The 13371-nt window shown below is 44.1% G+C and overlaps 1 protein-coding gene across 2 annotated transcripts in view; it reads left to right on the top strand.

Annotated features, from left to right (window-relative positions):
* The window catches only part of MDGA2 (MAM domain containing glycosylphosphatidylinositol anchor 2), a 427922-nt gene that overhangs the window by 198814 nt on the left and 215737 nt on the right, over positions 1–13371 (top strand). For both annotated transcript variants that reach the window (XM_040412379.1, XM_040412378.1), the window contains exon 2: positions 9687–9826. In XM_040412379.1, the coding sequence (XP_040268313.1) occupies positions 9687–9826 (140 nt within the window). The remainder of the gene's footprint in view (positions 1–9686; positions 9827–13371) is intronic.

Raw genomic sequence — 13371 nt, 5'->3', positions numbered from 1 at the left:
TGCACGGCCCAGGGGAGTGTAAGACCGAGTGAGCACTACAACCACTGTTCTTACTACTATCACTCTTAGGCTGGGTTCACACGAGCGTGTCCGGATTAGGTCCGGATGCGTCCCGGTGCATTGCGGCAAACCCGCGCGAGTAGGAATGCAATTGCAGTCAGTTTTGACTGCGATTGCATTCCGATGTTCAGTTTTTATCGCGCGGGTGCAATGTGTTCTGCACGCGCGTGATAAAAAACCGACTGTGGTACCCAGACCCGAACTTCTTCACAGAAGTTCAGGTTTGGGTTAGTTGTAGTGTAGATTGTATTATTTTCCCTTATAACATGGTAGGGAAAATAATAGCATTCTGAATACAGAATGCTTAGTAAAATAGCGCTGGAGGGGTTAAAAAAATAAAAAAATTAACTCACCTTCTCCTCTTGTTCGCGAAGTTCCCGGTATGATGAGTTGTGGGCTAAAGGACCTTTGGTGACGTCAGATCACATGCTCCAATCACAAGGTACATCACCACGGTGATGGACCATGTGATTGGAGCATGTGATCTGACGTCACCAAAGGTCCTTTAGCCCACAACTCATCATTAAAGAAGTAAAGAAGAGATCGGGAACTTCGCGATCAAGAGGAGAAGGTGAGTTAATTTGTTTATTTTTTTAACCCCTCCAGCGCTATTTTACTATGCATTCTGTATTCAGAATGCTATTATTTTCCCTTATAACCATGTTATAAGGGAAAATAATACAGTGAATAGACTGTCACCTAGCAACCATGCGTGAAAATCGCACCGCATCCGCACTTGCTTGCGGATGCTTGCGATTTTCACGCAACCCCATTCACTTCTATGGGGCCTGCGTTGCGTGAAAAACGCTGAATATAGAGCATGCTGCGATTTTCACGCAACGCACAAGTGATGCGTGAAAATCATCGCTCATCTGAACAGCCCCATAGAAATGAATGGGTCCGGATTCAGTGCGGGTGCAATGCGTTCACCTACCGCATTGCACCCGCGCGGAAATCTCGCCCGTGTGAACACAGCCTTATCCTCCTCCTCTGCTCTCCTACCCTTCGGCACACTGCAGATTGAAATCACATTGAGCTCTTGATGAATTCCATTGGACTCCAGCTAACCCTGCCATCAACTCAACGAGCCATCACAGGCCCAAAGGAGCCTTTCAATGACAATTTCCACCTTGCTCCATCTCTGTGCAGATCTTCCCCCAAAGTTAAATGGTCAATGGCTTCCCAGGGAATACTCCATCAAGATATTTGCTCACAGGATGCCATATCTAAAAAAAATGACTATATCTTCGAGTCCCGCTCATTGTTTTACTGGAGGAAGTTCCAGAGGCTACAGATTCATCAAGTCCCCGGAGAGTAAACCAATGTCTCCATTAATAACATCCCAACCTCTATCTTCTCCTTCTTATAAAGTGTTCCTGGCTTTATGCATAAGTCCCCGGTTTAATGGGATTTCCACTGCTCCCCGGGTGGACGTCTCGAGATGAATCTCCTCCGAACGCTCATCGTACAAGCTCCTGTAAAATACGGTAAACAAATTGCCACCATGGTCTTCTGATAAACTAATCTAGGCCATCGGCAGAAAGCGCAATATAAAACAGAAGCGCTAATATAATGATATTGAGATGAGAAAAAAAAACAGGTCAATGCACTGCACCAACATTCTTCATCGGGAGACTGTTATGGTGGCGTCAGGGACAATTTATTACATTTTTTTTTTTTTTACTTTCATTTTTTACTTTTTTTCCCTTCCCCCATGTCTTCCACATTGGTTTTATTTACAGCAGGGAATAGGGAAGAAATTGATTCTTTCATGCTATGTTGACTGCATTTATGAAAAAAATACAGATTCTAGCCAAAGTCCCAGACTTGCAGTAAATAATACTAATAAAAATGCGCTAATATTTTTCCTCGCTTGTCGCCGAAATCTATGACTTAGTTCCATGCTAAGAAATGACGGCCTGAGATAATTTAAGGAACGTTAAAAAAAGAGGTGAAAAAGGGAAAATAAGACGTTTAATGGCTGATAGGATACATACTTTTTATTTGTGGCTTGTTTATGCTACTAATCAGGTGATTTTATGTGTTGGGCATAATATACGGGGGAGACGGACAGAGCATTAATCCCTTTTATGCCTCCCTCTATTTGTCCCTTTGCACCTGTGATGTTCTACGTGATGCAGCCGTGCGTCGGCCAGAGCGGATCCTGCTTCAGGCAATAGAAGTAGTGAAAATTGTACAAAAGAGCACAAGACCCTAGTGGTCTATACAGGGAGTGCAGAATTATTAGGCAAGTTGTATTTTTGAGGATTAATTTTATTATTGAACAACAACCATGTTCTCAATGAACCCAAAAAACTCATTAATATCAAAGCTGAATATTTTTGGAAGTAGTTTTTAGTTTGTTTTTAGTTTTAGCTATTTTAGGGGGATATCTGTGTGTGCAGGTGACTATTACTGTGCATAATTATTAGGCAACTTAACAAAAAATAAATATATACCCATTTCAATTATTTATTTTTACCAGTGAAACCAATATAACATCTCAACATTCACAAATATACATTTCTGACATTCAAAAACAAATCAGTGACCAATATAGCCACCTTTCTTTGCAAGGACACTCAAAAGCCTGCCATCCATGGACTCTGTCAGTGTTTTGATCTGTTCACCATCAACATTGCGTGCAGCAGCAACCACAGCCTCCCAGACACTGTTCAGAGAGGTGTACTGTTTTCCCTCCTTGTAAATCTCACATTTGATGATGGACCACAGGTTCTCAATGGGGTTCAGATCAGGTGAACAAGGAGGCCATGTCATTAGATTTTCTTCTTTTATACCCTTTCTTGCCAGCCACGCTGTGGAGTACTTGGACGCGTGTGATGGAGCATTGTCCTGCATGAAAATCATGTTTTTCTTGAAGGATGCAGACTTATTCCTGTACCACTGCTTGAAGAAGGTGTCTTCCAGAAACTGGCAGTAGGACTGGGAGTTGAGCTTGACTCCATCCTCAACCCGAAAAGGCCCCACAAGCTCATCTTTGATGATACCAGCCCAAACCAGTACTCCACCTCCACCTTGCTGGCGTCTGAGTCGGACTGGAGCTCTCTGCCCTTTACCAATCCAGCCACGGGCCCATCCATCTGGCCCATCAAGACTCACTCTCATTTCATCAGTCCATAAAACCTTAGAAAAATCAAGTCTTGAGATATTTCTTGGCCCAGTCTTGACGTTTCAGCTTGTGTGTCTTGTTCAGTGGTGGTCGTCTTTCAGCCTTTCTTACCTTGGCCATGTCTCTGAGTATTGCACACCTTGTGCTTTTGGGCACTCCAGTGATGTTGCAGCTCTGAAATATGGCCAAACTGGTGGCAAGTGGCACCTTGGCAGCTGCACGCTTGACTTTTCTCAGTTCATGGGCAGTTATTTTGCGCCTTGGTTTTTCCACACGCTTCTTGCGACCCTGTTGACTATTTTGAATGAAACGCTTGATTGTTCGATGATCACGCTTCAGAAGCTTTGCAATTTTAAGAGTGCTGCATCCCTCTGCAAGATATCTCACTATTTTTGACTTTTCTGAGCCTGTCAAGTCCTTCTTTTGACCCATTTTGCCAAAGGAAAGGAAGTTGCCTAATAATTATGCACACCTGATATAGGGTGTTGATGTCATTAGACCACACCCCTTCTCATTACAGAGATGCACATCACCTAATATGCTTAATTGGTAGTAGGCTTTCGAGCCTATACAGCTTGGAGTAAGACAACATGCATAAAGAGGATGATGTGGTCAAAATACTCATTTGCCTAATAATTCTGCACGCAGTGTATTAGAGCGAATTTCCTAAAATTCTTTCTAGTCCGTTTCGTATGAATCAGCCAAGATATTATATTTGGGTACAAATCAATTCTACCCAAATAGAAAGTTTGTTAAATGCCTGGAAAATTTCTCTCTCTCTGGAAAAATTCTACCTAAACGTATCTGAAGAAATTATGATTCTACCAACACAGAATAAAATAAAAAAAATTCTAACTAATCGATTCGCTCATCTCTAGTCTATACGACATGATGTTCAATATGGAGCCTCCACGAGGCGCTGCATTCTTTCCTAGAAGCAAAATCAGGAAAAGATGACTCTGTAATAGGTCATGAGATGGAGCACTGCACAATTTGGGGTCACACGGAGGTAGAGTCTCGACTCATATCCGCCTGGCGGAGCTACATTACTGCACCGCCCCCCCTACCCTGACGATCGCCAGAGAACACGAGCGCCAATGGATGCACCTCCACCGATCAGACATCTAACATGTCAGAAGTACACATGGTACATGGTAGGTGGGGGCCCTGTTACAGATTCTTCTTGGGGCCCAGCAGTATTAATTGACCTACAGAAAGTTTTTTATACTTTTTTTTAAAAAAAATTCTGTTCTATGCAATTTTTTGATTTTAACAGAACCAGCATCTTATCTGATTTCCTGACCTGGCCATAGTAACGTCGAGCAGCCGGATTATTACAAAGAGGCTTCATCTACAGGACTCCGGGACTGGAGATTTACACCGCCTTCTATCTATCTGATAGTGATTGGGAACAATACAATTTTCCAGGTGGTTGGGCATCCACCGGCCATGGATAACTTGATCAATACTCAAAAGAAACAGAAAAGACATCACAAATTCAGTGTTACAGAAGAGGTTTTTTTTACAGTAATTGGTTGGAAATTGAAAAATACAAGGTAAATGCTGTTAAACCTAGGCCTTTTGTCTAGATTTAAAGGGACAGTTCCTCCTTCCATGCCCATAGTGATCAATGTCCTGACAGGAGGGCATCCTATCATATGACACACGCCATGCATGGCATGTCTGTATGTAGGGTTGAAGGAACTGTATGCAAGCATGAAACCTCCATTATAACACTTAAGATGGCACATCTCTCAGTAGTGCAGCCCAGGGCCTTGGACCTGTGACTATTTTAGCCTTTACAATGTATGTGCAAATTTTCAACCAATTTTTAGATTGCAGCATGCAAACCAAAATCCTATCGTTTTGTGTCTACAGATTCTATGCAGACCTATGTGTCTCCATGGCAAAGTCTGATCCTGCAGTCATATGTTAATATATGACAAGACAACACAAGAGGGAGAAAATGAAATGGAGTAATGCATGACTGCAGGAGCAGACTGCACACAGGGTTTGTTTGTAGTCTGTAACCATGGAGACCCATAGATCTGCATTGGTGCTGCATTTACAAAAAAAATTAGGCTTTCCTTGTCATCAAGACTATTTGCAGAATGATTTCTTCTTATTTTAGATGCAATATAGATGAATTAGAGCATGGATGGCCAACCTGCGGCTCTGCAGCTGTTGCAAAACTACAACTCTGCCAGCATGCCCTAATAGCTGTAGGCTGTCCAGGCATACTGAGAGTTGTAGTTTTGCAACAGCTGGAGGGCCGCAGTTTGGGCATCCCTGCATTACAGCAATCCAAAAAGTTTCAAAAAGTTGTACATACCCTGATATTTTTCTGGCAGGTTACCACCAATCTCATACAACTTGGTTGTCTTGTCTGCTCATGTGACCCAGAGATCCCACGTGCTGTGTACATACAATATTACATGGTTGCTTTGCCATACTATAGATGAAGGGACTATGCTTGTACGGCATAAAGTGATAATCTATATGATGAAAGTCTGCCGTGTCAGGGTCATTTACAGATTTTTGTAATTTTAGTTGTGTCGGTAAATCTAGGTGTGATGTATTAATTTGCATTTTGCTTTCTTCTCGGCCTTTTGTTTACAGCCGCATTCTCTTCGCAGAATATAAACACATCTGTTGTCGGCGCATCAGCCGTAATGTTTGCACACAAGCTCTCGAGAGCCATTCGACTCGAATAAATAAATATGGTTAAGTCTGGGACGCTGGTCTCCATCAAATCTCTGCTAAATGATCAAGCTCGAAATCCTTCTAGAGATTTCTTTCCATCAAGTATTTGTTTATTTGAATCAACATTTTATATGTTTCTGTTTTGTAAATACAACCAGCCTAAACCAAACTAGAGGTAAAGGCTGAGTCTAGTGGTGGAATGTGATTACGTGTAAAGCCTGTATTACACTGGCAGATATTCTGCCAGATCATCTGGCAGTCTAATACTGCTACTGATTACCCAATGAACTAGCTCGTTCATCGGGCAATCGTGAACTTTCAGCATGATGAAAGACAGCGATTTGCCGGCGGCAGATCGTGCTGTCTAATCATGATTTGCTGCCCGTGTTCTGCCAGATCTCTATACCTTGCAAAAAGTCTATACCGTAAGTGACGCGGCCGCACCGGAAGCGACGCGGCCGCACAGGAATGAGCTGGAAAAGGGTGTGCGCAAGCGCACATCCACTGGCTTCAGGAAAGAATTGTTGCAGCGCCGCGATGGAAGTATTTAGTGCACCGCGCTTGCGCACTTATGGGTATAGAGATTTTGCAGCGCAAAATGTTGCATCAGATCTCCCTACCCCTGAGTGCGCACGCGCGCACAAATCATTAGTTGCAGTTCATCCTGTTTGATCTGATGATTTTTGCGCGCGTGCACACTCAGGGGTAGGGAGATCTGATGCAACATTTTGCGCTGCAAAGTCTCTATACCCCTAAGTGCGCACGCGCGGTGCACAAAGTACTTCTATCACGGCGCTGCAACGATTCTTTCCTAAGCCAGTGGATGTGCACTTGCGCAGCGCCGCGCACACCCTCCTCCAGCTGATTCCTGTGCGGGCGCGTCACTTCCGGTATAGACTTTTCGCAAGGTATAGAGATCTGGCAGAACACCGGCAAAAAACTAGACAGCATGGTGACGAGCGATGACATAACAACCACTCCTCCTCATGATGTGGAGGAGATCGTTGCATGTAATATCAGCAGTCTCCTCTACTAACGAACAGGCTATTGCCAGGAAGGAACTCTTCCCTCCCAACAATCGCCTGCAGAATCTGCTGGTGTAATACAGCCTTTAGTCACGGCAAAATCACAGGATCCCAGCAGAACAGTGTCAGTATTTCACTATGGGAAACAAGGTGGTGAATGACCTTGACACCATTGCAAAAAAAATCCTACATGTTCTGATTTTTTTTATTTTGCAGCGGTCACAAGATCATTCACAAATATCTCACTTCCCTTTGAGTCTGGTAATTTTGCAACTCATGCATTGGCCAATTGTCACCATGAAAACCAAGCTTTAAAAAGGTTGTCCAGGATGATTAAAAAAAACATGGCTTCTTCCTTCCAAAAACAGTGCCACACCTGTCGGTAAGTTGTGTGGCATATTGCTGCTAAGCCCCATTCCATTCAATGGAGCTGAGATGCGATACCAGGCACAAGCTATGGACAGGCGTGGTGCTGTTTCGGGAAGAGAGCAGCCATGTTTTTCTGATCCTGGGCAATCCCTTTAGAGAGAACCTGGCAGTATAGCAAACCTAATAAAAAGGTCCAACTGTTGGCAACTCTACTGTTCAAGTGAATAAGACGAGGCTCCAATATCCTGTACCAGTAGACACATTCTGGTAAGTGTCACCAATGACGAGGCCACGCCACTCTTCAAGCAGCTGATTGGAGGGCTGCCACAACCAATCTGATATTGATATGATCCTAGAAAACTCAACAAAATGGGGAATAAAAAGAAAGGCCCTAAACCCAGGAGCATGCAATGAAGAAATCCGTTTAGAGGGACTCTCCGAGACCAGGAACCCCTTTCAGTACTGCCAGACAAGGTGCAGGGATTTAAAAAAAAGACTTACTAGTCGTGGGGCTCCAGTTCCAACCTCAAGCTCCTTTCTCCCCGCTAGTGGCCTCAGCGGTGGCAGTAGTCACAAGCCGTGCCGGCACACATCACTAATGAGGTCACTGATTGACTGGCAGCAGTGATCTGCATGTAGATGGCACGTCACATTTCCAGCCCAATGGGGACCGGAATTGGGGAAGAAGGGAGTTTGGAACTGGAGCACTGGTGACAGGTGAGTCATTTTTTTATTTTTATTTTTTTTAAATTCCTGCATCAAAAAGTGTTCCCAGTCTCAGAGAACCCTTCAAAGGGATTTCCCATATCTTTAATGTTGATGGTCTATCTTTAGATTTAGGGTTTGGCTTCCAGATTCCTACCTGATGAACAGAATTTTCGTAAGCACCGCAACTTGACTGTACAGACGGCTGTTGTATCTGGTACTAAAGCTCAGCTGTAGTCATGTGAAGGCCCCTTGGTTCTGGGGGTCCCAGGGGTTGGACTCTCACCAATTAAGCAGCATATCTAACAGACCATCCATAGAAAAGTCCTGAAGAACCTCATTAAAGAACCTAGTTTTCATTTCAAGGCTGTGATACAATTCTCATGGTGGATCTTCACCAATGCTCCCAGATCTTAGATGTAGAAATCTAAAGGCTTGATATCCTCGGTGCAGTGCTCTTCATAGATGGTTAACCAATCTTATAAGAATGGCAAGGTCTAGGGAATCTCAAAGGCAATTACGGCAGCAATAAACCTGAAACCCACCGAAACGATTTATCCCAGAACCTGCTCCTAACCTGGACTGGTGGGAAAGATTTAATAGCTGAAATTCTTCCTCTCTCTAATCCATCATACTGCAGCTGAAAGGCTTGAAACGCGTCTAATAAAGTCCGCATTCCCTCAGTTCACCTGCATCTCAGCTTAAGAGCTATCCTCCAATATTGGGATCAAAAATTCCTCTGCGAGCAATTTCTATATTTATGAGCAAGAAGAAGACGTAGCGAGAGTACTAGGTTCTGTAGATGTTCTATAGTTTGCCATTTTCTATGAGTTGTCTCCTTCCATCAGTCATTTGATGTGATTGTGTTTCACAGACTTAAGGGGCCTCTATCCAGGGACCAGTTCCCTTTAAGACTGCGCTTAGTAAAAGGATGCATAGCTGAGGCTTCTCAAGCATCGCATGTTTCTTATGGCGCCGACTGGTTGTTAGGTGTCTTGGCTCATTGCTTTATGCGCTGGGTTCTTGTATTTGCTTGTAGCTGGTAAATGCTAAGCATTGTGGGTCAGATCAGGATACGCTGCGCCGGTGCGGGGTGTACTTACCTCGCGGGTCTGACATGTGACGTGCAATAAAGCCAAGAAAATGCTGCAAAATGAATCTACTCCGACCACTTAATAAAAGTAACAGTGAATGTTACAGAATTATTCTCTCATGTTATAGACATTCCTGTGGAAATGCAGTAAAGTAGAAAATGTAATTTATGTAAAAATGGAAACAGTTCTACATCACAATAAAGAAATATCTATCCCATATCCATCCATCTCATCTATATAATATCTATCATTGATCATCTATCTATCTATCTATTATCTATCTATCTATCTATCCATCCATCTCATATCTATCTATTATCTATCTATCTATCTATCTATCCATCTCATATCTATCTATCCATCCATCTCATCTATATAATATCTATCATTGATCTTCTATCTATCTATCTATTATCTATCTATCTATCTATCTATCTATCCATCCATCTCATCTATATAATATCTATCATTGATCTTCTATCTATCTATGGAATTATGTATACATCATAATCCTGGTGCATCCGGTTGGTAACCACATTGGTGATCTGGATGGTAAATATCGGTTTTATTGATCCTGAACTATTTCTTCTTCGTTGACAGCACCGCCAACTGTTCGGATTATCCACTCGGGGCTGGCGTGTAATATAGAAGAAGAGCGGTATTCAGAACGGGTCTACACGATAAAGGAAGGAGAGACGTTAGAGCTGACATGTCTGGTGACCGGACACCCAAGGCCACAGGTGAGTAAGACAAATGTGGAAATCTTGAAGAACATCTGATGTGATCAACTCTATACATTTAAAAGGGGTTTCTATGGGATAGATGTGAAATGTCTGATTGCTGGAAGCTCCACCATTAAGACCTCCACTGAGTGCTGTTATGGGGGTGCTGACCTGCACTCCTACTGCGGTCAAGCACGTGCACTGCGACTCCATACTAACCAATGGGAGTTTTTGGAAAAACATGAAGCCGCTGAGATGTTTCCATTACTCCCATAGAGTTTGTATGGAGGCAGCACACGTACTTTACCACCGTCCCATACAGTCCATCCCTCATCACAGCTGTGCTGGATGAGACCACATACCAGTGACCATGGAGATCCTAGCAGTGGGGGATACATCCCATAGAGGCGCTCCATGAGTCCTGCCTTGGTTGGTCTCCTTGACTTCAACAGACAATTCCTTCAAAGCAACTGCAATGTTGTTTGGGGAATTGGCATGGAAAGGGTGTGTGTGTGGGGGGAACAAACACCACAGTCTTCTGCCGCGGGTGGCAAACCCCAGCCTCATAATGGGGGACCTCCTGGGCTTTATGGGCCCTCCTGTTTCACTATGTGGCTGGAGTTCAGTCCTATAAAGTGAATCTTCACCTTTTAAGACCATGTCCAAAATTCTAGCACAGAGTGCTAGAGACTTTTTCTGATTGGCTGTCTTTTACAGGATCGGGCAGCCACAAGTCAGGTGACTGGATAGATCCTGGCGATCACGTGACAACGTAGTCTAACTAGACCCAGAACAGTCCTGATTGTGACCATTGGGGCATCATCAGGACTGTTTTACTCCATAACGTAGATTTCTATTACCGCACCAGCTATAGGGAACATACGGATACATGTAAAAAACTAAATCCTGTCTATGCTGAAGGATACAAGTCAGATCACAAAACAGTACAGATGAAACAAAAGATAATAAAATAATTACAAAAATTATAATAATATTGATAATAAACAAAATACCCAATATATGCCCCAACCAGGGATTCCTATACTATTCATTCACATGAATAGAATTGCTCACATAACTGTCATGGCCTATGGTGTGCGCTGTGACACTGTTGCTACACTTGCGGTTGCCCGCGGCAACGTGTTGCTGTCTGAGCATGCGGTGGCAGTGTCTCAGCCTTCTGGGTGATTGCCGTGACATGGTTGCCACGCATGTTGTTGCCTGCGGCAACGTGTAGCTTTCTATGCTTGTGTGTGCACTTCCCCTTTAAGTGGCTTCCTTCCCTTGTCTGGTGTTGGAAGGGTTAACTCCCTTCCTAGTGTTCTGTGAACACTGGGTTTATGTGTGTGTGGGTGCGGCTGCATGGGCTATTTAGCCTCTGCTGGATGCCTGAAGCTGGGGGGTTCTCCAGCCATGGTGTATGCTGGAGCTATCCTCCTGGTCTTCATAGTCCATCTGTCCAGTGATGGCCACCCCTGTGGTCATAGATGTTCTTATGGTGTCTCACGTTTATTGCAGCTATGGGTGTCCTGGGTCCCTGTGTGGTTTGTGGTGTGTGCTGTGTCCTTAATGTTGGTGTGGACACCAGCACTAGTGCACGGGTTCCAGTCAGTGTGTCTGTGGCAGGTAAGTGTGTTACTGGTCTAACTTACCTGCCATCTCCATATGCTGTATGTGTTCCCCTCTCCTTGCAGCCTGGCATTACTGGGATGAACAGGTCGTCTCTCCCCTGCTCCTAAGTGAGGGATTACCAGGGCGACTTAGGGTCTCTAGGAATCCTGAGTATGAGTCGTCCTACCATCGGGGTCCGATAATCAAATGGACAACGAACGATTACCCGGGCTGTGCTCCCTCCAGGATGGCGCCAACCCCGACGCGCGTTTCGGTGAACCTTCGTCTGGGGTAATTGTTCGTTGTCCATTTGATTATTATGGAATATGTTTTCTGCACTTTATTGTTAATCATGTTTGTATAGATGGACAGATCCATGAACGTAGTGTCCGCCGTGTTCATCCTCCAGATGATGTCGCCTTTTCCCTGCGCCTATGTTCTTTTAACCATCTGTGTGATATAGCTTGTTGCTATTATGTAATAAAAGGACATTAATTCATAAGCGGTCTGGTAGTTGTTTGTAGGTTTTATTTTATTTTTCATAATAAACAAGTAGCTCCTCTCCCATTAGGCTCAACCAAGATGAAGCTAAACATTAGGCGCTAGCAGACAGCAGGGGTTAGCTACTTTAGGGTTAATACTAAAAATGATATAATAAAGATACAGTACATGTATGGAAGCTACCATCGCCCCGCACCGTTTTAAGCACAACTGAAGCCACGCCCCCTTGATTTGCATGCCGTTCACATGCCACTCCCGTCCATAAGATGACTGCGGATAGAGGTTGATAGGATGGACGCTATAGCCTCCTTCATTAAAGCACCTTCCGACGGCGCATGACCTCAGGGATCAGGCACAGGTGTAAAGGAAAGCTGCAGAAAGCTCCCCCTAGTGGTGGCTACAGGCAGACATACATTTCTCCTTTGTCTCTAGGTCTATGCAGGATTTGGAGCTCTGCCATGGAAAAGCACAGCTTTCGTTTATTTTTTGTAGGGTCAAATTTAAAGAGGTTTTCTGAGACTTTTATCAGGTCATCAGTATCTGATCACAGGGGGCCATCACCCGTAACCCCTGATAATCAGCTGTTTGAGAAGGCGCGGCATTTGCAGTAGTGCCGAGGCCTTCTCGCTGCTTTCCCTAGGCCATCTGACCTCATGTTCATCAGTCACATGGCCTAGGAGCAGCTCAGCCCCATAAAAGTGAGCTGCGTTACCAAGCACGGCCACAATACAATGTATGGCGCTGTGCTAGGTGAGCACGGATAAGGCGGTAGCACTGCTGCGGGCACTAGGGTCTTCTCAAACAGCTGATTGGTGGACCCCCTCCGATCAGATACTAATGACCTTTCCAGAGGTTAAGTCATGAATTAAAAAATCATGGAAAACCCCTTTGAGTATTTATTTTGTTCTTTTCTTCTCGATATGCGGTGATTGCCATATTTACTCTTTCCAGCCGCTCGGTCTGCTTTGTACGTTCCTTTTGCTTGTAGAAGATTGTGTCAAGATGCGGCCGAGTATATTACCGCTTTGTTGTAATTACGCCTGCAGTTCTGTAATGTGTCATGTACTCTAGAAAACAAATATCTTCAGCTTTTGCCAACTTTGTCCTGTTTTTGGCTTTTTGCCTTTCTCTCCGGCTCTGCGTGCTGTGAATGTTAAGCAGCGAGCGACTTACACTGTGTGCGAATGACAGGAATGGCCGCCATCTTCCATCGAAGTGGCAATGTGGCCCCTCTGACGTCTAACATAATAAAGGCTGAAAGACCCTTCTATTTGTCAAGATTCTTTGTTCAACCGTTTGGAGCAGTGGTCTCAGTAGACTAGTGAGCAATCAGCAGGATATAGCTGGGAGGGGAAGCAACATAATACAGTCCTGATCAAAAGTTTGAGACCACTTGAAAAATGGCAAAAAATCCTATGTAGCATGGCTGGATCTTAACAAGGTTCCAAGTG

The sequence above is a fragment of the Bufo bufo genome, chromosome 11 (genome assembly GCF_905171765.1).
Source record: "Bufo bufo chromosome 11, aBufBuf1.1, whole genome shotgun sequence".
Classification (NCBI taxonomy): domain Eukaryota; kingdom Metazoa; phylum Chordata; class Amphibia; order Anura; family Bufonidae; genus Bufo; species Bufo bufo.
Note: the sequence above shows the minus strand (reverse complement) of the source record. Positions and strands in the feature narration are given on the sequence as shown.